The sequence below is a fragment of the Alternaria dauci genome, chromosome 4 (genome assembly GCF_042100115.1).
Source record: "Alternaria dauci strain A2016 chromosome 4, whole genome shotgun sequence".
In the NCBI taxonomy this organism is placed as follows: domain Eukaryota; kingdom Fungi; phylum Ascomycota; class Dothideomycetes; order Pleosporales; family Pleosporaceae; genus Alternaria; species Alternaria dauci.
Genome location: NC_091275.1, coordinates 1,683,868 through 1,710,503, shown reverse-complemented (window position 1 = coordinate 1,710,503; position 26,636 = coordinate 1,683,868). Strand labels below are relative to the sequence as shown.

The window sequence follows — 26,636 nt, the reverse complement described above, 5'->3', positions numbered from 1 at the left end:
AAGGCCTATTTTCCGGGCCAACTGCTGGACTGCCCATTGCTTCTGATTTTACCTAATTTGTGCGAAAAAACTATCGAACACCACGGAAGTCCTGCCCCTCCGATCAGCATGTCTTCCATCACATCGGTTCTTTCCGAATTAGACCATAGGCCTCGAATAAAAAAGACCCACAATCACTTCCGCAACGCCAGGAAGCTCGAATGGAAGATTGAGACCTGCGTAGGAGAGAACAACGGTCCCAATGCTGAACCGTCTCCTACGGTTTACGAACTCGCCGACGTTTACATCAACAACGCTCCCCTTGTTAATATGCTTTTCAGGCATACACGCGTATACGAAGAAATCCGGGAATGCGATAGCCTCAAAGATTTAGAAATGACGGTTAGTATCAATCTGATCGATCGCCAGCTCCATACAGGCTTGGACGACCAAAAGCCGCTCTATAATGTCCTAAGCTATGTGCGTCATGTCACTCTGTTTCTGGAGCTCAGTCCAGATAATATGCATCTCGAACTTGTTGGACGGGAAAAAGACAAGATAACCGAATTGATCACCCGTATCGCTGAGGCCACGCCGAACGCAAAGACGTTCCGTATCGCAGTCAAGTACCCAAGAGGTTTGATCAATGAAACCGAACTCCAAAGCCAAATTCACAGCTTCAACTCGGGGTCGCTTCTTCTCACAGACCCATTCAACATATTTGACCACCTTCGCCTGACGCAGGTGGGTAAGGGATGTGGTGTCGGCTACGGCGGTGTGACTCTTCATAAACCATCGAAGTACCCTGGATGTCAAGCTTTTGTCAACGGCTCTAGATACCCAGTGGTGTTGAACCATGCGGTATACCAGGTTGCTGTCTACACGTATGGTGTAGACGACGAGGAGACCAAGAAGTATGCTTGGAAGGAGGACGAGATTGGTGGATGGTGGCCGCGAGCGGAGTATCCGGATGTCGTGCTTAGTAGGTTTGATGCATACAATTCTGTGAAGTTGATGGAGTATCCTGAGAATATGTCTGGATGGGTATACAGGAATGTTGTGGGTGGAGACGTAGGCTAAATGCAAAGTGCTTGGGAAGCGGCAAGGGTGGAGAGCTTTACTTTGGACGCTCAAAATCGTTTTTTAATAGTTCAAGCATTGGTCTCAAACATGAAAACGCACTTTCGATATATAATCGCTGGCTAGTTCGTAGTCGTCTACGGGAACGTCTGTGGTAGTCTGCCGAAGACATTATACTGTCACTTTGTTCACCCACCTCCACCTGCGTGTTTTTCATAACTGCTAGAGCAAGTCTGTGCTTGAACATTTGTGACACAACAGCGCTCAGCTCAGATTACTCCCTGTTTCTTTTACTAGCCACGACAAGAGATTCTATCGCCTCAACGCTGTCTCGCGGGCCATGAGTGCTACAGCTTCTGTCGTCGACGATGCCTGATGAACTATACTCGCTTGTGTAAGACACTGTTCCGATGTGTAATCATGGTGATTTAGCTAAAAGGTTCAGAGAGCTCAACGCGATGCTCCGCAAGAACACGCCCCACCTCCACATTACCCGGCTGGACGGCGTATATGAGGAGCAACATGAAGGACTTGGCGTTGCCAGCCGGCAGTCGTTTTTGGTTCATCTCCACACGCGCGTCGGATTCATTGAAGCGGAGAGTTCCCCAATATTCTCCCTAGCGGGACGTGTACCTCATGATGGGCTGTGTTCCTTCAAGGTCTCTTATCACCTACAGTTGTCTTGATCTCAACACTGAGATCTCTGCATCATCAAATCATCAGAGAGGACCCAGGTCTTCGCAACATTATGAGACCATACCTCTTCCTTCTTCAAGCTGTCTTTGTACAAGCAGCGATCCGCTTTGGATGTAGCAGCGTCTCCATCCAGCGCCTGGATCCACTTGTGGAGCCTGGTCGTGTACCTTCCTCCCATGTTAGTACTGTCAGCACAAACATGATCACAAGCTTACAGGAACATGAAGGTACACCAGATCGTTGGTAAGCCAGATGTATATTGACCTCCCAGGTATCTTTATTCACACCTGTCGCAGGTGGCAATGCCTTCAATGCTACGATGGATGGCGACATTGGCGAACAGGCAAGCTGTACGACATGCGCGTACACTGAAGGCAGGTCATGCTCCTTCAAGCCGTCCTGATCGTCAAGTCTGACTTTGTCTGTAGATTTCTCCAATTACTGGACAGCTGCAATGTACTTCAAACATCAAAACGGGTCGTATAAGCGCGTACCCATCTATCCGAACGCTCAACTCGGTATGCTGACTCTACTTACATCGACATGCAGCGTAATGCTGATTTACCTAGGATATGAAGGTCAGAATGCAGACCACATCAAGGGAGGTATGACGATATACTATACCCAAAAGGACTTCGACAGTTCCGACCTCGGGAATCCAGTCAGAGCATTTCCTCCGGTAAGAAGCGCCATCCACTCTGTCTCCAAACATGTGTTTAACTGCTAAGGGATTTCGAATGACTGTCGGCAATCCGTCGACGACCACACTCAATGGCACCAAGAAAGGTCTGGCATACACTTGCCTGCAAACCATCCTCACTAGGGGCTACGAGACTCCTGACTTCCCAAAAGAGCCATGCCCTGCTGGTATCATGGCTATCCAGGTAAGGGGCGATCCTAGCAGATGTTGTCATCAGTTTACTGACCACAAGACAGTAAGTACCCCTAGTATCTTAGTATGCTGCGCGCTTCGAAGTTGCGAAATTCTTCCCTAAAGAAACCCCCTCCTTTTCGCACAAGACTTACTAATAGCGTCTTTTTCGTTTAGCCATTTTCCTTCTTGCTGGAATGGGGTGGACCTTGACTCTCCCGACCATCAATCCCACATGTTCTCTACCACGCGGGGTGGTTTCCGTCCAGCTGATCCTTGCCCCGCTTCGCATCCCATCAAGATGCCGCAGCTAGCATACGAAACGATGTGGAACACGACTGCGTTCGCTGATATGTGGCCAACCGATGGTTCGCAGCCATTCGTGTGGAGCTACTCCGATAGCAGAGGCTTCGGCACTCATGCTGACTACGTGTTTGGGTGGAAAGGAGACAGCCTGCAGCGGGTGATGAACGATAGTTGCATGTTCCATTACTGTGGAAGTCCAGGCATGCAAGGTGTGCTAAAAACGCAGACTGTTGAAGAGATGAATGCGTGCGCGGTTGAGAGCTCCGTTGATGAGGAAGTGGAGGGGTGGCTCGATCATCTCCCAGGGTATGAGGCAGAGACCTAGTTGGAGCTTGTTTGTAGCGTGTCATTCTCACCTAGATCATATGGCTAGTTTGGAAAGATGGTATTCGAGCAGTTCTGGAAGTTTGTGGATGTGAGAAACAAGTTGTGTTCATAGGTGAAGGTAGCTCGAGCGACGCGCTAATCTCAACTTGGACGAGTCTGTGCCTACGCGTCTCCGGCCTAACCCCGCGCATCGCGCTCCATCCTTCTCTCGTCGCTCCACGAGCATCCACGAACCCATCGGAACCTGCCGAGCCTGTTGACATACATGACTTTCAGAAGCCTTACTTGGTACGTCATGGTCATATGCTACATCCCATATCTTCGCGTAGATTAAGAGCAACATGCTTGCCACTGGTACAGTCCGTCATTGGTGGCAACTTCTGGTTAATATGGCCATCATAAGCACCATCGTACCAGGTGCCGCCGGCAGTTGATGAGCGGGCTCTATAAGCACTTCGGACCTCTGTGTGTACGCTGTGTCAGAAGCAAGACCTTTACACGGCAGTAAAGAACCGGTGCCACTCATGGTAGCGGGTCAGTCATTGACAGATACCGTTGCTAATGGGCTCCCCACAGGAGGAGTTTCTCAAGGATCGATGGTTAATGAGAAACAGCAATGAAGAATCACGCGCGCTGCCACCCCGAAGCTCGGTAAATGACGATGACGACCCCCAACTCTCCGCTTCCCAGAGTGATATAAAGCTGCGAGTACTACACTACCCACCATAGTCGAGGTAGAAGACTCTCCAGTACAGACTCGCCATCATGGTATCCTTCATCATACTCACAACTGCTGTATTAATTTCTCTTCACAATGCCTTTGCAGCTCCTGAAGGTATCACGTCGCTCATCAACCACGAAACCGTGGGCAAGCAACTCGAAGCCCGTCAAGGAGGTTACTACTCTTTTTGGTCCGAGGGAGGCGGGTCGTTCCGTTGCAGCCAGCAAGGAGGTGGCAAGTACACATGCAATTGGTCAGGCCAGCCCGGTGGTGGCTTCGTAGCTGGTACGGGCTTCAAGCCTGGAGGTTCAAGGTAAGAGTGGCAAGAACACACTGCAACTTTGAAGACTGTACTGATGAACGATGTTAGGACCGTAAAATACACAGGCACATACGATGCCAAAGGACCCGGCTACCTCGCTCTGTACGGTTGGACGCGCAATCCCCTCATCGAATACTACATCATCGAATCGTATGACATCCTTGCACCCGGCGAACCTTGGACGCGCAAAGGCAACTTTACTTTTGAGGAAGGCACTTACGAGCTCTACACCAGTCAGCGCATAAACAAGCCCTCGATTGAAGGAACTCGCACCTTTACACAGTTCTGGTCAGTGAGGACAGAGAAGAGGGTTGGAGGTACTATTACTACGCAGAAGCATTTCGATGCATGGAGTAAGGCGGGTATGAGACTCGGTGGGCACGACTATATGATCCTATGTACGGAGGGTTTCGCGAATGGGACATTACTGCCGAGTGGAAGTAGTACCATTACGGTAAGCTAGTCAGTTATGATGGCAGTCGACGCGACTTATAAGGAAGCTGGTGAAAAGAAGGCTGTATCAAACATGTACCCTAAAGGCATGTATACTGACCGCAATTGGTAAGAAAACAAGTCAATGCATAGCATATATGTTTAGGGTACACTGCTGCTACCAGGTGCAACCCATGGGGGGTGACTCAGCCATAGTCGAACTGTGGTGAAACACATTGCTGCCCATGCCAAGGCCGTTGGAAACCACACCAGAAAGGCAGCGGGCAATTGAATTAGACTCTGGTTCACCGCTGCATATCATGAACTTTCGTGCGGAAGGATCGTACGGGGAAAGCGGGAAGGTAAACTGCATGAAGTTAGTAGTTGAGGGGAGGAACGGCTGGCGAGCACAGATACCTTGCGCTGCGACACCACGCGTCATTCATGCCCAAGTAATAACTTGTTCGGTCCAGTCTTCATCAAGAACTCACACGTAAGAATAGCTGAGCTTTATATATTACCAAAACCATTCATCATATGTTCTACCAAGGTCTGTATGCATATTGATGAAAGCGAGGTGGGTGACCGGCACTAGCGCATGCGACGGGGCGCCTGTCAGCAACCATGCCTCATGGGTTCCTAAGTACATAAAGATGACAAATAGATCGTCCATACCCTGTTCTGCAAAGCATCTTACACTTGAAACATCTTCTCCAATTGCTGATTTACTGCTAGCACCATGACAGGCACAGTTCTTATCACTGGCGCGAACGGTTCGCTGGCTCTGCCAGCAGTCAAGTACTTGCTGGAGGCATATCCGTCCCTCAATCTGGTTCTCACCGTCCGAGACGATTCCGAAGAAGACACAAACTCAACAAAACTTCGTCTTCTTGTGGAACAGCACCCCCATGTGCAAGTGTCTATACGGCAACTCGACCTCTCATCGCTAGAAACCGTCCAGACATTCAGCAAGGCGTTGCTTCTTGAGATTGAGGGTAAAGAGCTGCCACACATCCGCACGATCATCTGTAACGCGATGACCTGGAATCTGGCCCATGGGCCCCAGTATTCCAAGGACGGGTACGAGATGTCGCTTGCCGTGAACCACCTTGCACACTTCTCTCTCTGCTGCGAGCTTCTCGGTGCCATGGACCCGGTACATGGCCGCATAGTCTTTTCAGGAAGTGGCGCGCATTGGCCAGAGAAAGCTAGTTTCTCCAAGGGATATCCAACTCATGTGCCAGAAGACTTAGAGTTACTGATCCATCCAAAAGTTGACAAAGAAGGTGAAGAGATGGGTAAAGGTTTCCAGAGATATGCTGTGAGCAAACTGGTTTCCATTATGGTCATGTATGAGCTCAATCGTCGCCTCAAGACTGTTAGTACCCCATGAAAACAATTCCAGACAAACCCATATTAACCGTTTTGCTAGAAACGGGACACTGAAGTTATCAGGGCAATAGCCGTTGATCCTCTCGATCTGATCAATTCGCGGGCTTTTCATCAGTCACACGTTCCACGGATCATGCAGATTATGATTACAGTTGCGACTTGGTTATTGCCGTTGCTGAGCTACTTTGAGCCTCGATTAACAACAGTCGAGCAAGCTGCGATAGCCTTCGTTGATGTAGCAGTAGCAGATAAATTTGCAGGGCAAGAGGGCTACTTCGAAGGAGTCGAGAAAGTCGAGAGCTCGCCGGACAGCTTGGACATGGAGATGCAACAGGCGTTGTGGCGCAAAAGCGTTGAATGGTGCAAATTGGACAAAGAGGTTCTGATGATCGACATGTGAAGGGAGGTGTGAGCTACCGGTGTTCTCGCCGGAACATCCGGGAGCTTTGACCGCTCAGCTTTCCCTCGCATAGATTCCATGCCGAAAGAACGCTAGCCCCTCTTGCTAAAAGCATTCCAAGTTCATTCCCCTATCAAAGCAAGCTATGTCGTTATGAGCTCACTTGCGGCCCTGGCCGGTCAATGATTGAAATCCCCCTCTACTACTTCCGTCGGTGCGGAACATCCAGCTCGCCCAAGTGACTGCTCCGAGTGCTGCTAGAATGCGTGGCTCACATGTACCGGTAAGACGCGTAAGGTCTCTTATCGTGTAGAAGCGCCGTTCAGCTCGTATTCTAACACACTCGCCGATCCTCCACCTTCGATACCATGTCAAACGCTTACGCAGCCACTGCAAGACGACATCATGCATCAGATCACTTGTGGCACAGTCAAGGGCCTAGGTGCATGAGCGAATAGGCCCACAAAGCCAGTCATCCACAGATTCACCGCCAAGTTTCTTGGTTGCAGCTTGGCGAAGCTTATTCCTTGATTTTTTGAGGCATTTGTTGGCGCCACAAAGCTTAGTGGAGCTTAGCTACGCAATCAGTCCAAGCATCATGCAAGGGTCTGCATGCTTGAATGCAGACGTGTTACGACGAATGCTGCTCACAAGCCAATCAGGCGACGAAAATAACGGCAGCGAGCAAGCTGAGCCACCACAGCTGCGGCTGTTTCCATCTACCACGCCGTTTAGACTCGCGTCTAGGGCTTGCTCAGGACACAGCAGTGTCGGTGAGGCGGTGCACCGAAGCCGCTGGTCCAATCCTATGCCTGAAAATTGACAGACGCTGGAGCATCGATATGCGTGTCTCAGGGTCAGGGTCAGGGCTCGATGTGTGTGGCCAACGAGGGCGGATGAAGGGGGTGAGCAAAGCGCTATGACGGTAGCCGTACCTCTGAAGTGGTTGATCTTGGGGAATGAACCAAACCTGCTGTTTCGTACCGCAATTGGTATAAAGAGCCGTAGACGTCTGCGAACAGTTTCCTTCATCTTCCACTGCATTTGAACTCAGCCATCTCAAACGCCTATATCACACATATACTCGTCAGACTCCCGAGCTCTCATTCCTCGTCCGACACGTTCAAGTCACCTGTTTCGGTAGGTGTTCCTTGCTTGCTGCTAACTACACAACTGATACTTTATCTAGCACTTCCTCCTTACGAACACTGTCACGATGCCTGCCAGTATTGCATCCTCCGTCTCGACTATCATCAAGCCCTCACCAGCCCCGAAGTGCGGCGAGTCGTGTGACTGCTGTGGTTGTGACGAGTCTTGCTGGTGCACCGTCATGTAACCTGGAGGACACTCTATACCCGATACGAACATCACGACCACCAGATTAGAGGATAACCAAGTATTGCCAGTGAAGGGTAGTCTTTATAGGTAGCCTTTATCCAAACTTTTCAAAACAACCCACAATCTCCGCCTGGCCTGAACAAAACTATGGTACACTTGAATCATTACTACATTGCCGTTTCCCAATTTTGTCTAGACACCTTCTCGTCTCACTATACCTTCCTATCTCATTACACCTTCTTCTGTATGCTCATATCTTTATCAGCTGGATGGCAAAGATCGGGTGACGACGTTTCGATTGAGCACTGGCGTACGCAAATGTGACGTAATTCCTATTTCACAAAACCGTACCACGTAAACATCGCAGATATCAAAACAACCCCAAAGGCTCTTGAACGTATTGCAAGCTTGCACCTCCTCAGTCTCCAAACGCTTAAGTTGCCTCCCTAGTTATCTAAATCATATCAGCAAACGTTCAAGATGCCTCCGTATGTCGCCCGCAATGCTCTCCTATGGACCTCACAGGCGCTCTCGCATCTGTCCAGACCGGCAATTCGATTTACTCACACGCAGCGCAGGACTTTGCCTGATTTCTCCCTCGAAGGCAAGGTAGCTGTCGGTAAGTAATATGGAGAAAGTCTCTTTGGCAACTATACTAATTTCAATCAGTAACCGGGTGAGTGGTCTTTGCCGTCTTTTGGAAGACGAAGGAGCATGGCTGAGACTTAGCTAAAGTATTACATAGTGCCTCCCAAGGACTCGGTCAACAGATTCTTGCCGCCTTCGCCCTCTCAGGTGCTCATGGAGCTATAGTGGATCTCAAACAAGAAGGCGCCGACAAATCTGCCAAGGCTCTGATCAAAGAGGCTGAGTCCCAGGGTCTACCTCCGCCGAAGATGCATGGCTACGAGTGCGACACTTCTTCTGAAGAAGGTGTAAAGTCTACTTGGGACAAGATTATCCGAGACTTTGGCAAAGTCGACATTCTCGTCACCAACGCTGGGATCACTGGCGGCGCACCGGCAGAAGACTACCCTTTCGAAGACTTCAAGCGCATGATTGACGTCAATCTGACCGGGACCTTCCTCTTCTCTCGCGCAGCAGGCAAGTGGTGGATCGACAACCAAGTCGACGGTCGCATCCTGATCATCTCATCCATGTCTGGCTCCATCGTCAACCGTCCACAGAAGCAATCGGCATACAACGCTTCAAAGGCTGCATCCGCCCATCTCATGAAATCCCTGGCATCTGAATGGGCACCGCATGGTATCCGCGTCAATGCGCTAAGTCCGGGGTATATTCAGACAGAGGCAAACGAGGGCGAAGAGATGGAGAAGTTAAGTAAAGAATGGCTGAATGATATCCCAATGAAGAGGATTGCCAAGCCGGAGGAGTTTCGAGGTGCCGCAGTTTGGTTGGTCAGCGATGCTAGCAGCTATGTTACGGGCAGCGAGATCATTGTGGATGGTGGATACACCATCTGGTGAGGATGCTTCTAGTATGGTTTTGCATGAACAAACCTAAAGTTAGCTATTGACGTACGGTGTTTGACATCATCCTGACGATCAACATTCATTCTGAAGCACTGCTTATATTTGTACGACCCACCCCCGTACATCACTCATACTGTACTTCTCGTTGTCGTGTTGCACCGCTGCCGGTAGCCAACGCGTAAGTTAGCGTATCGTCTTGCAAGATACCCACATCCCCACTGACTCGTTAGAAACAAAGGTACTATCAAATGTTGTAGGATTAAAACAAGCGCTCGCCAGCGCCCAGCAAGTATGCAACATGCGTTTGCACCGTGTCTCACTATATAATACGTCAAAGTCACTTTACCTATCGGTTTTCAGAGCGATTATCACGGAATGCAAAGAAAGGCAAAACGTGCAACAGCCCAAAAACGATAAGAACCGCTTAGACTGGAGAGCTCAGTATACATGATCAGTTGAAATTTAATTTTGTATACACAAGCGGCCCATTGGCTCTCGATTTCTTCAGCAGAACTTCTGTTTTGTTGCCCAGTCACACATGACTTTTCCAACACAGCTGCAACAAGCACAGACCTATCAAGCACCGGTATCGTTAGCTATGCATTCTTTGTTGTCGATTGCACTCATTTTTACCTTTTTCTGCTTTACTGCGTTGTCATTTCCATCTATGCATGTCAAAGTCTGCGCATTCCATCGAAACTTGTTGTAGCACGCGTTTGCGTTGATAACAGCGGCGCAGTCGTCGGTTCGCGCGACTTCGGCAGTGCACTCTGGGTATGTTTGAGCAGCACTCGTAATGAGGAGAGACGCCAACGTGGTGATGACAATGAGCTTCATGATGAATTTACAATGATAAAACCTCGCGATGCAGAATATGTTGCTAGGTGATATTGCTCTGCTCTGCTCGATGATGCAAGCAAAGCTGACTGAACCTAGGAGCGCGGACTTGTATATCTGACCTTGCACTGTGCTGAATGATCAGGGCAGGTACTATATTCTGGAACATTATATATCAGATGGTATCTTGAATACATAGAGAGGTCAAGAACATAGTCATGGCCAGTGGTACGCTTGTAGATGGTCGGCCGGATAGTCCCGAGTCTTCCATACTTTCGGTCTTCGTCCTAGAACAAGCCCGAAATTCATGTTAAACAAACATCATTCCATTCGAAGGCTCTAGATGAACATGTTCGCTCATGCGGAGACGTTGTTCAATTCTCCTTGGCAAGGGAGCGCGCATTCGCTGCCCGATATTAGCTTACATTGCTCTGACATTCGGCTCTTCCCACCACCTTTCCAAGACAACGGCAGTTTTCGACATCTTCCACATCAAGATATGGCGTTTGTACTATCTATGAAAGATGGACTATGGCAGGCGCTGCAATATCACTCAAGGAGATCACCGCCAACATCAACACATTGAAGAAAACAGGGTGCAAAAACCATGAGACTCTATTCCATCATCAGTGCCTTCGGGCTGCTCGCTACCGCAAATGCAGGGCTGTTACGTTTCGGATGCGCACAGTTGACTGTTCAACGACTTGATCCGTTGGTCAACCCAGGATCTAATCCGTCGCCGCATCTTCATCAGATCATCGGAGGTGTAAGAAAAGTCCTGTGCCAACACATACGCACAGTTGTTGACACAACCAGAACTCCTTCAACGTGACGATGGACCCCACCAAAGGTCATGATCTAGCGGCGCAGTCAACTTGCACTACCTGCGAATTTACCGAAGACCTAAGTCAGTATGATATCGCCCTTGTGAGTGCGACCGAACGCTGATGAGATACCTATAGGCAACTACTGGACCGCAGTGGTGTACTTCAAAGCAAGGAACGGTACTTTCAAGCGCGTCCCTCAACGAGCGCAACAGGGCATGGAGGGTACAAACGGCGGCATGGTAATGACCTCTTCCCATGATGATGCCATGCACTGTCTAACATCCACCTGGGTCGTATATTATATGACGGACGCCCTCTTCAGCACTTCGCAAGCTACAAAAGTAACAGCTTTCAAGCCAGGCTTCCGCATGCTGATTGGCGATGTCTCGTACCGTACTCGCGAGGCAGCTCGCGACTTTCGTCAGTTAACGTATATATGCATGCAGAATGAGGGCACGCGGGAGCCGGAAACACTCGAGTTTCCAAAGCAGCCGTGCCCCGCGGGTATTATGATCAATCACAGGTTTCCAACCGTTACGTATACACGAGGAAGGTGTGTTCGACAGCTTGACTGACTTCATACAGTGCTGGGATGGCGTAAACCTCGATTCACCAAACCACCGTGAGCACGTCTCATACCCAGCAACCGGCACATTTGAGAACGGCGGGGCATGTCCATCCACGCACCCCATTCGTATTCCTCAAATCTTGCTTGAGACTGTCTGGGACACCAAGCAGTTCAATAGCAAGGCAGACTGGCCCGCCGACGGCAGTCAGCCCTTTGTGTGGTCTAGTGGCGATGCGACCGGTTTTTCGACACATGCGGACTACCTCTTTGGCTGGAAGGACGACTCGCTGCAGAAAGCCATGGATGGGAACAACTACGTGTCAGCTCCAACACTAAAGAAGCAGAACATTGCTACACAAAACAGGTGTAATGTCAAGGATATGGTCGGCGAGAATTTTGATGGTTGGCTCACGGCGTTGCCGGGTGGTATGCAGGTGAATTGAAGGAAGATCTCCTCACACTCGACCTCATCTCGTAGAGCTTTTGGAGTCCTTGAGTGGAGACGACCATGGTTGACGCATTCGTTTTATTCGTGGAATTATCAGAGTATCCATCGCCATGCAGAGTAATGCAGCAATAAACGGGGCTTTACAGTCCATCCGAGCTATGGATTCTCAGTAAGCGGACGAAGTCTTCCTTCCAGCGTAGCACACATCATAGGGACATGCGTAGCTAGTCTCATGCTATATGGCACCTTCTCCTTTCGTCTAAATCATGATCATACAGAAGGCTAGCGAAGTCCTGCGAGCAATAAGCACGTACTGACGTGTCCTCGCATCGTATTGACAACGTCCGGGTAAATTGTGCGCTTCGCTCGGTGCTTTGAGGAGGACGCGGTCAAGACTCCACATGATAGGGTGTTTTTGCCAACTTTTACACCACTTTGCGGTGCTTGTAGTATGTTCGGCGGCATTGGTTCTTCATCTCCACCTACATTGGATCGGAGTGTGGCGGTGTCATCCCCTCAGCCCCGAGCACGTTGCCATGCCCTCTTCACCTACTAGCATATTACAACTTATGAGAAACGGGTGTTACGGACTATGCATATCCAGTCTGTGGAATAGCCAGATCGTTTCGAATGAATTTTGCCTTGTCGTGGTCGTAAAAGCCATATATCCCGATGACGTCCGTCAAGGTCACGACACAGCCCGATACTCAGTGTGGGCCTCTGGTCCTCGCAAGAAAAACTAGTCATGTGGTGACTATGTGGGTCCTACGGCTTACTTACATGATGTGCTGGCAGTATCCCACTGATTGGTAAGAGTACAGTCGGTGGACGCAGCCGTGGCTTCATCGTGGGATTGACCTCCAGAAAGCGCGCAATTGTGAAAATGAAAAGATCTGCTTGGAAAAAAGCAGACACTCTACAAGCGCTTCAGAAGTTCATCTGCTTGTGGTCTGTCTTTGGGTATCATTCCATCGCGAGGTCTTCTCCGTATGACCGAACAGTTGTGGTCTGCTGGTTGAACGATGGGATGCGGCCGCGGAATCAATCCGCGAGAAGCTAGAGCTTGGGCGCGTATTACATGCATCACGCACTGCGCCGACAGCTATCACAGCTCACCCAGCGTTGTGCTGAGGCACAATTGGTGGAAAGTGACGGAACAGGATGCCTGAGGTGTGTACGCAATGGCAAAAAGATCCCAATAATGCCCTCCACAGCCTCTTTGAGGTGGTTCCGATCCTGTTTGGTCTGCTGTTATCCCTAGACCCATTTCGGTGAGCCTTTCCAGCATAGTCACTGAGGTGTTTTGGTGAAGATCATGAGTATCGAAAGACACTTTGCTGCCGGTGTGTGTCGCATGTGACTGTTCTCAGGATGTTGTGGCCTGGCCTGACGTGCCTTTGACTAGGTACTTGGGCGCAAGCATCATCTCCAGTAGGCGGAGGCTTCAGTACTGGGATATGTCTGGGTTACTGGTCAACGGTACACATGCCCCAGCCCCGTAGCGCAGTCTCGGTACCCCTCACAACATTGCTGTGACAGATTACCATCGTCGGTGGTAGTTATACCCATTCTCCATCACAGGTATCATAGCCAACTTCCACAAGTGTGGATAATATTGAAGACAAGCCGTCATCATGTCGCAGACTGCCTCGATGAAGTTCTGTGCGACTATCCTGCTCCTATGGGCCTTAGGTATGTTCCATCTCGCAGAAGCAGAGGCGTGTCGTAAGGAGACTGATTTACTCGATTCACAGTGAGCCCAAGTGCTGCTTCAGCACCGAGGGTACCTTCGGAGTCGAGCGACAGCATAAGTGTCGGAGATGCAGTTGAGATAGCGGGGCTGTTGGTGGCGCTTGTCGTAGGTCTGCCGGCAACGGTTGCTGCGATCATTACGATCAGGGAGTATATTGAGGCAAACTATCGGGGTCGTTCAGGTAAGGCTCTCTTCTCATGTATGGCGCAGACATAGAACGTTGCGTGATTCGCATCCCGTACTACACTAGTATTGTGACTCAGCCCAAACTAGTCTTGTACTAGAGATGAATCTCTAAGGCCTCTGGTTGTGTGTGTGTGACTGACAGACCGTTAGGCAGGTTAGGGGCCAGACAATGGTACCGGTACAGGGGTAATCGCTCTGGGGACGCGGAAGCCTCTAAAGGTAATTAGCCATACCCTATCACAACAGTGGGAATCTGTACTCACTCTTCTGAAGACACAGATGAGATGCACTTAGGACTCATCGGTGGGCAAACAAGACTTTGCAGCTTACCTGCTGTCCCAGCAGTTGCATACGCCCCACCTGTGCCGCCAGCCGGTCGCACAAGCATCGGAGCATACTGATGCCTGCACTCGGTGTCTACCGCTGAGAAAGCATGGACAGAAAGGGAGCGACCTGCATGGGCCATATGGTAGATATGGTAGATATTCGTCGTCCAGTGCGTGGCATCGGGCAAGCGATGGAATGCACGTAGCGCCCAAACACTGCTTGCCGGTTGGAGTGAAGTGTCATAAGGAGCGACGAGGTGGTGAGGACTAGGCCAAGGCGTTGTTTTTGCTGCCTGCAAGCGAGGAGTTACAGGATTGGAGGGTAGATATCTGATTTAGTCAATTTATGTTTCCGTAATGTTAAGAAGAGGCGATCCTACCTCGATGAGCAATTAGTAATGCTTCTTGCCTGAGTAAGAGAACACGTGTGTCCTCATCGCCTTTTTGTGACATTGCTACTGCGTTGACAAGAGCGACTGTTTTGAGAAATTGCGGGAATGCGAGATTTGTAAAATTATGCAGAAATGCGACGACGCAGAGCCTCATATGAGCACAGCGGGGCAGCGTGTCTAAATGCACGCAAAAGGCTGGCAGTATGTCGAATTCCCGGTGATATGGTGATTGGCGGGGCTTCGCTGGCGTGATAGGCCACGACGCAAGCTGCAAGTGAGACCCGCGCGAAAACCGGTGAACGAAATCGGTCTATTACATCCATTGGCTGTCTAGCCTGCATGACGTTCCTCTTCCAGCTCTCGCACCGGCCTGCAGGTTGGGGGCCGTATACATCTGCTCAAGCGCGATTCGAGTCACATTTTGGCGTCTTGAGTTTGGACGGTAGATGCTGAGCCCCCGTATCCGGGGCCTGTCAGACCTTGCCATCTAATTAATACCATACGTGTTCGTAGCTCGGGTGCGCAATCTCATCAGCGCAGCCCTACACCATGGTATTTCCAGCGCTACAAAGTCTGTGCCTGTAATCAAGATTCTGCAGCCACTCGTGACATGCTGCAGCGTACTCACGAGGTCAACTGCATGGCAATGGATCCTGCGCAACTAGATTGACCGCAAAGGCGCGTTGCATTCTCAACCTGGTGAAAGCCAGAGAGCAATTTATTTGGCTGCATTCAGTACAGCCATCTCCTCGTGCTTCCAAAATTGACCTTCCAAATTCGGAAGCAGGTCTGACTACCCAGGTAGCGCTGAACACTCTTCACTCAGCTTAGCCTGAAGGACTCATTCATTCATCTCACCACATACTATCACCATGATCTGATTGACCTTATACCGCTATACAATAGTCTCTACAGAAGTGCCTGTCCCGCACCATCCCGAACAGACACCTCGGCAGCCCTATCGACAGGTACTAACAGCAACTTCGACTCCTCCTTGATCTCCACATTACCAACAAACCTTCTCGCAACCACGATGACCATGAGGTCCTTTTTCGGAAGTGGCTTGAGATCCCAACCCAGAATTCCCGGTCTCTTGAGTGGATGTGAGATCCAGAAATTCCACTCGGCGTTCTCGAGTACCGAAGTGTACACCACATGACCATCCAAAAAGACCTGTACCAGAGTTTCTGACGCGGACTCATAGAGGGTTCCGCTTATGCTCAGGGAGAGTTCGTTGTCGGCGTCAATGGAAGCTTCCAAAGGTTTGACAACGGCGGTTACAGATTTGATGATGTGCTTGTCTTCAGGCGGCAAAGGGAATGCGTGGGCGATGACATCGGTGGGTAGCGTGGGCGTGAGGGACGGAGGTACACGCTTCCTTGTGGCGCTTTCGAAAGCGTATGCATACTCTAGTAGCCTGGTGTCTTCGTATGCTTTGCCGGCGAACGTGATGTTTACAGGCATCTTCTTCTCACTCATAACACCCATCGGTACACTCACAGTAGGTACACCAAGATGTCTGATCGCGCGGTTGCCGTTGGAGTACTTGACACCGTTTTGCAGACTATGCGTCGTGCTGTCAATATCAAATTCGAGGTCTGCAAGACCGACGTCCCCCTGCGCTGGGAACGCGACGACATCGAGTTTATTCTGGTCCATCCAGTCTTCCAGATCACGCTTTCTTTGAGCTTCGAGGGCTTTCAGAGCTTGCTCCATGCCCTGAATGGCATGTATGCTTCCATTTTGCACCATACTGGGTAGACCAGGGTAGTCAATCCAGTTCCGTACTTCGAGGAAGCGGTCGGGTTTGTAGTCGGGTGGCTTTGGGAACAGCATCGCTGGGTCTTTAATGTCGGCTAAGCACTTGATGTTGGGATCGTTGTTGTCTTCGAGGAAAGCGTTCCAAGCTTGTGCGATAAGAATACCTCGTTCGAGGAGGTTCCAGTTCGCAGGTCGACCATCGACGTTGTTGGCCTCACCGGATACTGAGTCGTTTTCGTAGTTTGTTATCAGAGGGAAGTCAGTGTAAACAATCTCTGCTCCCAAAGAACGAAGATTTTTCGCTGTCTGCTCCCATAACGCGATCACTTCCTGTGAGATGTGGGGGTGTTTTGCATGCGGATCCGAGTCTTTTTGACCAACGTACATTTTTGGCACACCGATTCTCTTTCCCCGTAGCGCGTCGGCATTGCGCAAAGTTGTATAGTCGGTTGAAGGGGGTAGAGGTATCTGTACATGCCTCTGTTCGCGTATGAAATCTCCGGTCGTGTCTTCGTCAGGCGTAGCGATAACATTTAGTATCTCCAGCATGTCATCTACTGATCGCGCATATGGTGTGGGCACATCACACGTGATGTACAACGGCCACAGCCCACGACAGCTGAGCAGTCCTTTCGATGGCGTGTAGCAGACGATGGCATTGTTTGACGCCGGACTTCGGCCACTGCTGACAGTTTCGCTGCCCATACCGAAAGCTGCCATGCTCGAAGCTATCGATGTCGCAGCACCGTTAGACGAACCAGAGGAGAAGGCCCCAGTAAGATACTTCGAGTTGTAAGGTGACTCCGCACGACCATACATACCTCTCTGCATGCCACCCGCAGCCATCGGTGGCATGTTAGTCTTTCCAATCAGGATTGCTCCCGCAGCCCGTAGCTTCTCCGCGATAGCAGAGTCGCCGCTTGACATGACGCCTCTGAGAGCAGGGGAGCCATTAGTGACTGTCATGCCAGCCACCTTGTAGCTGTCCTTGATTGTGTATGGTATGCCTTCTAGTGGGCGGGGCTCCAGTCCCTGTGCTCGACGTGCGTCCGACGCTGCCGCATCCTGGAGGACATTCTCGTTGAAAACTGTGAAAGCATTCAGGCCTTGGATGGTGTCATACTGTGCAATGCGATTCAGGCAGCTAATGACGACGCCAACGCTGGTGATTTCTTGGTTGTCAAAGGCTTTCCGGTAGTCACCGATACTGGCTTCGACAATACTGAAACCTTCTCCCTCTAGCCTCGTATTGAAGAGCTCCTCGATTCTCGCGTCTCGTAGGTCCTGGAAATCGATCAGTTGGTGTTGTGTTATTAGTAGATGCGAACATACGTTGTTGCCATCCATCTTTAAAGCGCCTGTAGGTACTATAGGCACTAAGCGCAATGCTGCTGTGGGATGGGGGGTAGGACCGGTATGTTATGCCCGAGCGATGAGGGCACTGGGAACGAATGTTGGTTTGGTGAACGTAATCGTGCCTGGAAGATAGTCACTTCCCCACTTCTGGATGATAGTCGGTTAAACTTGCCCCGTGCAGCTAGTTCATGTAAGAGTGCAGGTATCCTTTATACCCGATTCGTGACCGGGCTGCATCGCTTTCAATGCATACAACGAGTGTATTTGATGTCTGGACGTTTTAACAAGAGCATGTTGACTTCATATTCGAACCGCAGAAAACGCCATAAATTTGCAAGGCTTAACGCTGCATGCATACCTCCAACTTGGACATGAACAAGCACCCAGATACATGTGCATGGCGCCGATCGTCTTTGACGCGTACCTCGCACCACCATGGTGACGCCCTTATGCCGTACTCGCCCACAGGGCCTTGAACCTCGTGCTCCCAGCGATCAAACCACAGGCGCCCATCCAGCCCAGGTTCCAGCCCGGCAGACCACCAGTCGCGCTGCTGAAGTGTAGCGCCATGGGCAACCACGCACTCGCGATGACAAAGTCGGTCCACCACCGGTTGTCAAACTTTTTGTCTTCTTCCTCCTGGTATTCTGCTATCGCCCGTCCATCAGCGACCATCTGCTTCCTAGTCGCCCTCCTGCGACTCTCAAGCTGCCACTCGCGCATCAAGCGAAGGAAGTCGCATGACACGCCGCCCAGCCAACAGCGGTAGGCGTACAGGTACAGACGTGCAGTTGTGGAGTCGCCACGGTTTAGGGTGGCTATGAAGCGGGGCCCAATGACGCCCGAGTCGGCGAGGAGGGAGATGTTCTCTAGCGCTTGGTAGGAAAAGTAGCTGCTCGCCTGCAGCATAGCGATTCTATGCAGAACGACATCTGTGCCGGCTTTGGGGCCGGAGGCAAGCGAACGCAGCCATGCATATAGCGGGAAGAGGCCGAAGAGTCTCAGCGTTGTGCGCGCCTTTGAGAGGAGGACCGCGAGCGCAGCGATGGGCGGCACGGTGCCATTGTTTAGGAGTGTTGTCGCGGAGATCTTGGTGTCATCGCAGGCCGGGCGGATGAGGGAGAGGAGCTTGGTGGCAAAGCTGGAGATGGAGGGCGACTTGGTCTGCACGTAGGCGAGGATATAGAGGGTGTAGTTGAATGTGGAGAGGAATGCGGAGAGACCGCCTGGGGAAGCTAGGAGCCTGCCCTACATTAGCTTGTTGCTATCAACCTTATCGTGACAGCACGACGCGGCACTCACTTGTTCAGCCTCAGGATTGTTTGGTCGACCTTCCTGACGCCTGCGAGCAAGTCGGTCCTGTCAATGTCCCTTGGATCCGCATTAGGGGCGGCATCCGCCATCTTATCCACGACCTCCTTGACATCAGGCGTGCCGGCCGCATTGGGCGCTTCAGGTTGAATCGTCTTCTCGTCTTGGTCGGACATGGCGATATGGTTCGTATATGTAAGGTTGAGCCTGCAGGATTCCAGGAACTCTGGGTAGAATAAGGTAAAGGGCGCGTTCGCGGGTTATGCTTCTCCGCACGCAAGCCACGCATGGGGACCTACCTCATTGCCGCTGTCCCCGGGAGCCGAGGCATTGGCGCCAGCCACTTTCCAGCAACATGTTTACTACACATTTAGCCCACGCCATCGAATTCCCAAGTCGAGTGGGAAACAGTCGTTCAGACTCCTCAAGTTGGGTGCGAGCTTTGTCGAGCATGTGTTCCCGTCGCCTTGCTGTCCTGCTCAGCAGCAGTCAATTTGCATTCGACGAGAAAAAGACTACTCCATTCGTCGGTCTTCAGCTTGCGATGTTGGATTACATATCACCAGGATCTCTCGAATGAGTGAATTTGCAAGTAAAAGTATGCGTGCTGGATTACATATCGGCTTGTGCAGCCTTATGCTCAGCCTTGTCATGTAAAGACTTGGTAGGAGCATACCCAGACAAACTCTTGGCGACTCTCGCTCTGCCATACCCGGGACAGACCCAGTGTTCACACAGTGTGTGACGTGGCGTTGGTGCTATGAAAGACATGATGAGACATGAGGCTACAAAGCCATTGCATTCATTTCTCCACCCAAGGTAAAAGGACAAGGATTCACCCCTACAGTGGCAGTGCAAACAATGTACAAACGGAACAATCATCGTTTGGCTATCGATTGGGACGTCAGATTCGCGGTCAAAAATATTTACCCGAGCACTTGCACTCCACTCCTCTACCTTGATGCCAGCTATGGCGACTTCACAGCTCCATGGCTCGAAACGGGCTGCGCCCGCTCATGATGCCTCTGAATCAACAGAAGAAGCAGCCAAACGGACCAGGCCGCTCGCGTTCAACTCGCATACAATCGGGAAGATGGGGTACCACTTCGAAATACCAGCGACCATTGCCAACCTTCGGACCAAGACCGACCAGCCCTTCAACGTGGGCATGGCGCTAGGGGTGATGCATTATTACATCGTTCCATTGATAGCGACGCATTTGGAGAATGCAGTCGAGTTCCGCAACAAGGTTCCAGAAGCCTTGACATGGGCGACCAGGTTCGTAGAAGCGATCGACCAGTACATCACGTATCTGCGTCTTACAGATGGTTGTTCTGAAAAGTTTCCCAACGACTCAGCCCTTGATTGCAAGAGTCGACGGTCGCGGCGCAAGTATATGGAGCGCTACACCTACCTTGCGGAAAGCGTTTACAAGGAACATGTGCGCGAACAGCTTTGCGACGTTTTCCAGTCCTGGAGTAAGGAGCAGACGCAGTTGTTCAACAAGGGGGTGGATAAAGCGCTCTCGGGGATACAGTGGATCGTCTATCCGGAAGAAAACGTTGTGCTGGCTGCTGGCGACGATGAATGGGCGATATGGCTGCGTGGGAAATGTGAGGAGCTAGGCATGCTCGAGGCGAGGGCGGACAGAAGGGTGCTTGCAGAGATGTATGCATTGCAGCACGAGATGCATCCCTGTTTGGTGTGCTGTCTGTGGTGGTAAACAAAAAGACTTGGAAATGTAAATGCAGCTAGCACCAGAAAGAAACATGGAAGAAGAGAGACAGCAAGTTGGACTGGCCATTCCATCGCCCATGTCGAGGTACCAAATGCTAGCCCATTAGCTGGAGATCTTGCTGCGAACATGCGGTTGCCAGGTAGAAGCGAGGGCTAGGCTGCATAAACAGCTGCAAATTGGTGGATTGCAGGTGGAGTGGTGGAGGGAAGAAGTGACTAGGGGACCGTTGGCGAGATTGGAGCCGGGCATCAAAGGGTCCACCTGCCAAGGCGCTGCTGGGCGACTGCTCGAAACACGCGCTCGCAACCCGTCGCATTACCCTCTCCCATCATCAACCTCAGCGCTTCTTCTAGTCCAACGTACGAGGCCTGAGAGTCTATCATTCTTACACATCTGCCACCCCTCCCGGTCACGTCGAATCGCAACAATGGCAGGCCGTTTTGTGCGAGCGTCCAAGTATCGTGAGTGTTGATGTCCAACTGCAGCCCAGCTTACCATTGCTAACAAGATGCACCAGGCCACGTCTTTGGCAAGGGCACCAAGAAGGTACACTTGCATGTCGTCTGATGATACCTCGGCCGCTACTTACCTCCTTCTCTAGGAGCAATGCTACGACAACCTTCGCATCTCCAAGAATGCCTGGGATACAAACCTGATCAAGGTCAGCTCATGCGCACACGCGACCTCGTCATACATGCGCTCACCCTCTGCAGGCCAACCCCGAATACATCTCCGTCAACTGGGAAGCTAGCGGCGGTGGCGCCTTTGCTGTCATCCCCATCAACGAGCGTGGCCGAGCTCCCGACCAGCTCCCTCTCTTCCGCGGCCATACTGCTGCCGTCCTCGACACCGACTGGTACGGTCGCACAAGGGATGAGACGCAAGGAGCACGGCGCTAACTGCTCGCAGGTCTCCCTTCAACGATTCGCTCATCTCTTCGGCCTCTGACGACGGCAAAGTCGGCATCTGGAAGGTGCCCGAAAACTTTACCCTGTGGACCGACGCTGACGAGCCTGCTGATGTTGCTCCCGTCGCGAAGCTGAGCGGCCACATGAGGTACCATGATGCCCCCCAGTCCGTCCCGATTCGCAGCTAACACTGCCATAGGAAGGTTGGCCACGTTCTCTTCAACACCGCCGCCGAGAACGTCCTCGCCAGTGCATCTGGCGACTACACCGTAAAGCTCTGGGACGTCGAGGCCGGTCTGCCCCAACTCACGCTTAAGCACAACGACATCGTCCAATCGCTTTCATGGAGCGCCGATGGATCCCTGCTCGTCACCACGAGCCGTGACAAGAAGCTGCGCGTGTGGGATGTGCGACAGGAGAAGCCCGCTCAGGAAGTTCCTGGTCATCCTGGTGCCAAGAACAGCCGTGCCGTATGGATGGGTGAGACCGACCGTATTGCGACTACTGGTTTCTCGCGCATGAGCGACCGTCAGCTTGGTCTCTGGGACCCGCGCAACCCCAAAGAGCCCATCGGTGGCTTCCAGATCCTCGACTCCATCTCTGGTGTATGCATGCCCTTCTGGGACGACGGCACACAGTGCTTGTACCTTGCTGGCAAGGGGTGCGTATCTTATTCCCATCCAGTAGCGACTATACTGACACTCGCAGTGACGGCAACATCCGATACTACGAATACGAAAACGACAAGTTCGAATATCTCTCCGAATACAAGTCGGGCGACCCACAGCGCGGTATCGCCTTCCTTCCCAAGCGGGGTATCAACCTGCACGAGAACGAGGTCCTTCGCTGCTTCAAGACTGTCAACGATGCCTACGTCGAGCCCGTCTCCTTCATCGTACCCCGTCGCTCCGAGATGTTCCAGAGCGACATCTACCCTCCCACGACTGGTCTCAAGCCTGGTGTCTCGGCAGCGGAGTGGTTCGCTGGTAAGACCGCAGCGCCTCCCAAGATCTCGCTCGAGAGCGTGTATGAGGGAGAGGCACCCAAGGAGGTGGAGAACGACTACAAGCCCTCCGAGCCGGCAGCCGCTCAGCCTTCTCCTGTCAAGACCGAGCCTCCCAAGAGTAAGCCTGCGCCAGAGACTACCCCGACATCATTAGCTTCGCGTGGACCGCCTCCTTCTATGAAGGACAACAAGGACTCCATGGCATCAGCAGCTTCCAAGTTTGCGGACAAAGACGAGACCTCCGACAATGAGAGCGCGTCGAGCTTCGAGGAAATCCCGAAGCCAACAGAGCGCCGCACGTTCACTGCTGCCCGTCAGGAAGAGAAGACCAAGGGCCCTGTCATCGCCAAGGAGCCCGAGAGCGCGAAGACTACTCCGACACCGACACCCGCGCCTTCTCAGGCTAGGTCTGCCCCGCCCGCCGAGCCCACTCCTGCGCCCGCCGCTTCTGCCCCAGCCTCTACACCCAGCGCCGGTGGTCCTGCCTCTGCCCTTCGTGATGCGCTAGGCGACATCAAGTCTCAGCTCGAGCAGCAGAACAGGGTCATGGAGCAGCAAAACAGAGTCATGTCGGACCAGTCTGATCAAATCGCACTTTTGCTGCGTGAAGTCTCGACCCTCAAGGCCAAGGCTGCATCGTCAGAACCTTCGGACCGCGAAAAGGATGAGCGCATTAGGCAGTTGGAGCTCGAGCTTGAGGAAGCCAGGTCTTAATCATAGAGATCTAAACTTCCACATCCTTCGTGCTGACAATTCCAGGAAGCTGAATGAGGACTACGTGGATTTGATCACTCGTGAACAAGTTCACCGAACATCGTTCCTTGGATGAGATCTCGTGGGTACGAATTGCCTCGCCCAGATAGTGGAGCTGTTGGTGTCGAGTGAGGGCTAGTGTATGATTGTGGGGCTGTTTTGTGTATGCGTATCATCTGTCTGTCTGTCGAACTTGCTTTCGTTAGCAAGGTGTTTGGGTTAGCGGCATTGTGTGGCACAAAATTCATTACTTTTGGTTTGACGATTGGTACCTCGTGTGTTCAACGTCTTATGCTGACAAAACCGCAATTTTAGACTACGTAAACCAAGGCCGTGATTGAGGCTGAGGCTAAGCACATGCATCGCGAGCGGAGCCATGGGTATTTCCAGCCAACGGCCTTACTGGGGAAGACTATGGATACCACAAGAGTTTACCATGTCCTCCAAGAAAGCCATGATAGCCTGTAAGCGTTGTGAAACGTCATCACGAGCGTGTATGGCTATGCTGAGGGAGCAGTTGAGACGGACACCAAGAACCTAGCGTCTGTGCCTCTGAAGATAGCTTACGAATGGGTCCGGGAGACGGGGGCTGTCGTAGACCTTGTAATGGCGTATCGTAGACGAGGTGCAGGTATGTGTCTTCCAGAATTGATCGATCACTCACACGATTCCGTATGTGGTGTGGACGAAAGAAAGACTACATCCTGGCCCTCTTGGATTCAGTAAGATGTGGCTCAGGTCTTCATATCGACCTCGGGATACTTCACATCATCGATGTCCTCGTTCGATCATCATGGCTGCCATGCAAGCAGTGACTCGAGGTATTCATTCTCAAAATCTTCGGGCCATATGGTTTCAAAGACGGTGTCAAGAGGAAATCCACTTATCTGGTGCGTTAATTGCTATCACCCAAGCTACACGTGAACGCATCGTCATGCTCATGAGAAAGCACAGTCCACGTGTCGTACGATTGCGCTTCTCATATGTGCCGACAACAACGGTGAAGACATACGATGGTCTTTCGCTAATCTCTCGCTTTTACGTGGAGCCTGTCTCAGCTGGTTTGGCAACCTTGGAACAACTTGGAATTATTGGGCTGTGCGCCAATCCGTCTCCGCCGTTGGTAGGAAGTCTGGTGCCCAAAAACCCTTTCCCAACCCACCTTGTACCTAGATACGATAACATAAATGCTGTTTCTCTACAAAAAAATCATCCTATATGCACCGCTAACTTGCTCTGCTAGCTGCTGTTGGCTTTCGGCCATAATACACGCCAAGGATCACTTGTCCTGATGTGAAACCTTGGAAGGTTCTAACTTGACTCGTTTTGCAGCTCTGGACGTTATGGAAATCTGGCTACGCATTAACAGACTAGGAACGGCCCGACGTATTTTGAATTCGTCATTGCTGTTCTTGGCATGCAAGCTTTTGTACTGCTACATTGCATGCTTCCTGTACAGAAGACACAACCTTGGAATCTTGGAACCTCGGAACCTTGGAAACACTGGAGCTGAAGCTGAAATACAACAGCAACAACTTCTTCTTCTCGTGAACATCCATTGTTAAACTTGTAGGTCATGACACTCTGTAGCCGATGTCGATTCTCTTGTGCTAGCATGCATAGGTAGGCCTCTAGAATGACCCAAAACAGGCTGTAGTCTAATACTTCGCAAAGTCCGAGGTCTTCAAAGCTTACAATGTTGTAAGAGGGTCTTGTTATAAGTTAGGGATATCTTAAAGGGATTACGAATATACTCTCTTCTAAACGAGTCTTCTATATACTTGCCCTTTTTATTCGCTGCTTTTGGGTACCAGGCATTGAGACTGGGGGGCTGTACTCCACTCTGCTTGAAATGAAGACTTTTGGATAAGTAAACATAACACAATACTGATTCATGTTCGATTCATCTCTGATGCAGGCGGCCCATGATTACTTAGTATCGTCTGTTGTAGATAATAAATAGCTACAGTGCTACACGCTTCCAAAGTTCGAAACCATCAACCAATCTTCTATCTATTTCTATCTCAAAACACCATACCAATCTGTTGAAACTATCCACAATGAGATTCGCTATCATCGCATCCGCCATACTCGGTCTTGCTGCCGGAGGTCCACTTGCGTTGGCTGGAGATGGACTAGAGAAGCGTCAAGCCCCTGGAACACGCTTCATCGACAGCTGCGAACCCGGACCAAACTTTTGTGGACTCTCGCTAGAACAGTGTAATACAGAACTCAGCAACATCCGAGACTCGTGCACAGAGTCCTGTGCGTTACAGGGTATTGGAAGAGCAACAGTTGGTTGCGATGGTCCTGGTAATATCGTTTGTCAATGCTAAAGTAAGTGCACGTTCCTCACAATAGCGTGCAGTTCACTGACCAATATGACCCTTCAGCGTACCGGCATGGAACAGGGAAATGGTGTGATGATTTAGTGTTTTTTTAGTTTCGCAGGCTAAGCAGTGCGAAATGGATATCACAGGTATTTCGCAGACAATCAAGAGTTAGCACGCGTAGGAAAACACCTAGTCGGCCGGCGACCAGAACACAAAACACCGAAGCACGGCTTCGTCAGCTGTCGTATGAAATGGGGAACTCGGTTCATGTACATGTCTCGCTGGGCCGGAGAATGCAATAAACCCCGTTCAATCACATCACATCACAGCTCATATTATCTTCGCTTCCGTGCCTCATCTATCAATGCATACCTTACCAGCCCATAGTGTACGAATTTGGTTAGCGTAACGTAGAAATCGAAGGGCATCGTGTAGTTTTGGCGAAGTCTCAATGACAGGTCCTGCCACATCGATGCTTCTTTGTTCGATAGCGACACTTCAAACTTATGACAAGGCCTGCTACCGAAAGTATTCTTCGACATTAATCATGCGAGTACAGCACTCCAAAGAGTCGTCTAGTTTGCGAGGTAACAGGTCCGGTACACGAATATCGTGATTGGTAGGACGTTGGGATGCTAACTAGGTATCAGGTCAGCCACTATCGGTCATGAGAAGTCCATCAGCCTCTCGAAGCCACCAAGACTAACGGTTCATGGCAAAATCATTTAGATGCAGTCAAGAGTAAAAGTCCACAAGGGTTGGAAGCGGAATTATGC

General features: G+C 51.1%; 7 protein-coding genes across 7 annotated transcripts; 5 read left to right on the top strand and 2 right to left on the bottom strand.

Moving 5' to 3' along the window:
• Window positions 1-108: 108 nt before the first annotated feature.
• ACET3X_005114 (uncharacterized protein) lies at window positions 109-1,059 on the top strand (the record flags this gene model as incomplete). The annotated part of the gene is made up of 1 exon (XM_069451284.1): window positions 109-1,059. One exon carries the CDS (start codon window positions 109-111, stop codon window positions 1,057-1,059), a length of 951 nt encoding a protein of 316 aa, XP_069307158.1.
• A 1,150-nt stretch (window positions 1,060-2,209) lies between these two features.
• ACET3X_005113 (uncharacterized protein) lies at window positions 2,210-2,694 on the top strand (the record flags this gene model as incomplete). The annotated part of the gene is made up of 4 exons (XM_069451282.1): window positions 2,210-2,273; window positions 2,361-2,434; window positions 2,484-2,639; window positions 2,692-2,694. 4 exons carry the CDS (start codon window positions 2,210-2,212, stop codon window positions 2,692-2,694), a joined length of 297 nt encoding a protein of 98 aa, XP_069307157.1.
• Window positions 2,695-4,024: 1,330 nt separating this feature from the next.
• On the top strand, window positions 4,025-6,526 carry ACET3X_005112 (uncharacterized protein; the record flags this gene model as incomplete). The annotated part of the gene is made up of 4 exons (XM_069451281.1): window positions 4,025-4,293; window positions 4,351-4,590; window positions 5,470-6,112; window positions 6,167-6,526. The coding sequence occupies 4 exons, from the start codon at window positions 4,025-4,027 to the stop codon at window positions 6,524-6,526; spliced, it is 1,512 nt and encodes a 503-aa protein (XP_069307156.1).
• A 976-nt stretch (window positions 6,527-7,502) lies between these two features.
• On the top strand, window positions 7,503-14,828 carry ACET3X_005111 (uncharacterized protein). Its single transcript, XM_069451280.1, has 6 exons — window positions 7,503-7,666; window positions 7,716-8,352; window positions 8,443-8,483; window positions 8,534-8,540; window positions 8,610-9,535; window positions 9,596-14,828. The coding sequence occupies exons 2-5, from the start codon at window positions 8,345-8,347 to the stop codon at window positions 9,349-9,351; spliced, it is 798 nt and encodes a 265-aa protein (XP_069307155.1). The 5' UTR covers window positions 7,503-7,666; window positions 7,716-8,344; the 3' UTR covers window positions 9,352-9,535; window positions 9,596-14,828.
• Window positions 14,829-15,603: 775 nt separating this feature from the next.
• ACET3X_005110 (uncharacterized protein) lies at window positions 15,604-17,802 on the bottom strand (the record flags this gene model as incomplete). The annotated part of the gene is made up of 2 exons (XM_069451279.1): window positions 15,604-17,739; window positions 17,788-17,802. 2 exons carry the CDS (start codon window positions 17,800-17,802, stop codon window positions 15,604-15,606), a joined length of 2,151 nt encoding a protein of 716 aa, XP_069307154.1.
• A 456-nt stretch (window positions 17,803-18,258) lies between these two features.
• Window positions 18,259-19,298, bottom strand: ACET3X_005109 (uncharacterized protein; the record flags this gene model as incomplete). Its single annotated transcript, XM_069451278.1, has 2 exons — window positions 18,259-19,054; window positions 19,114-19,298. 2 exons carry the CDS (start codon window positions 19,296-19,298, stop codon window positions 18,259-18,261), a joined length of 981 nt encoding a protein of 326 aa, XP_069307153.1.
• A 1,876-nt stretch (window positions 19,299-21,174) lies between these two features.
• Window positions 21,175-23,762, top strand: ACET3X_005108 (uncharacterized protein). The gene is made up of 7 exons (XM_069451277.1): window positions 21,175-21,321; window positions 21,378-21,406; window positions 21,462-21,521; window positions 21,574-21,716; window positions 21,770-21,916; window positions 21,968-22,429; window positions 22,477-23,762. Exons 1-7 carry the CDS (start codon window positions 21,288-21,290, stop codon window positions 23,486-23,488), a joined length of 1,887 nt encoding a protein of 628 aa, XP_069307152.1. The 5' UTR covers window positions 21,175-21,287; the 3' UTR covers window positions 23,489-23,762.
• Window positions 23,763-26,636: the final 2,874 nt, after the last annotated feature.

Coding starts and splice junctions, on each gene's coding strand:
- ACET3X_005108 (XM_069451277.1), top strand. CDS start 21,288: ATGGCAGGCCGTTTTGTGCGAGCGTCCAAGTATC. Junction 21,407..21,461: donor TTGGCAAGGGCACCAAGAAG/GTACACTTGCAT, acceptor CTCCTTCTCTAG/GAGCAATGCTACGACAACCT. Junction 21,917..21,967: donor AAGCTGAGCGGCCACATGAG/GTACCATGATGC, acceptor ACACTGCCATAG/GAAGGTTGGCCACGTTCTCT.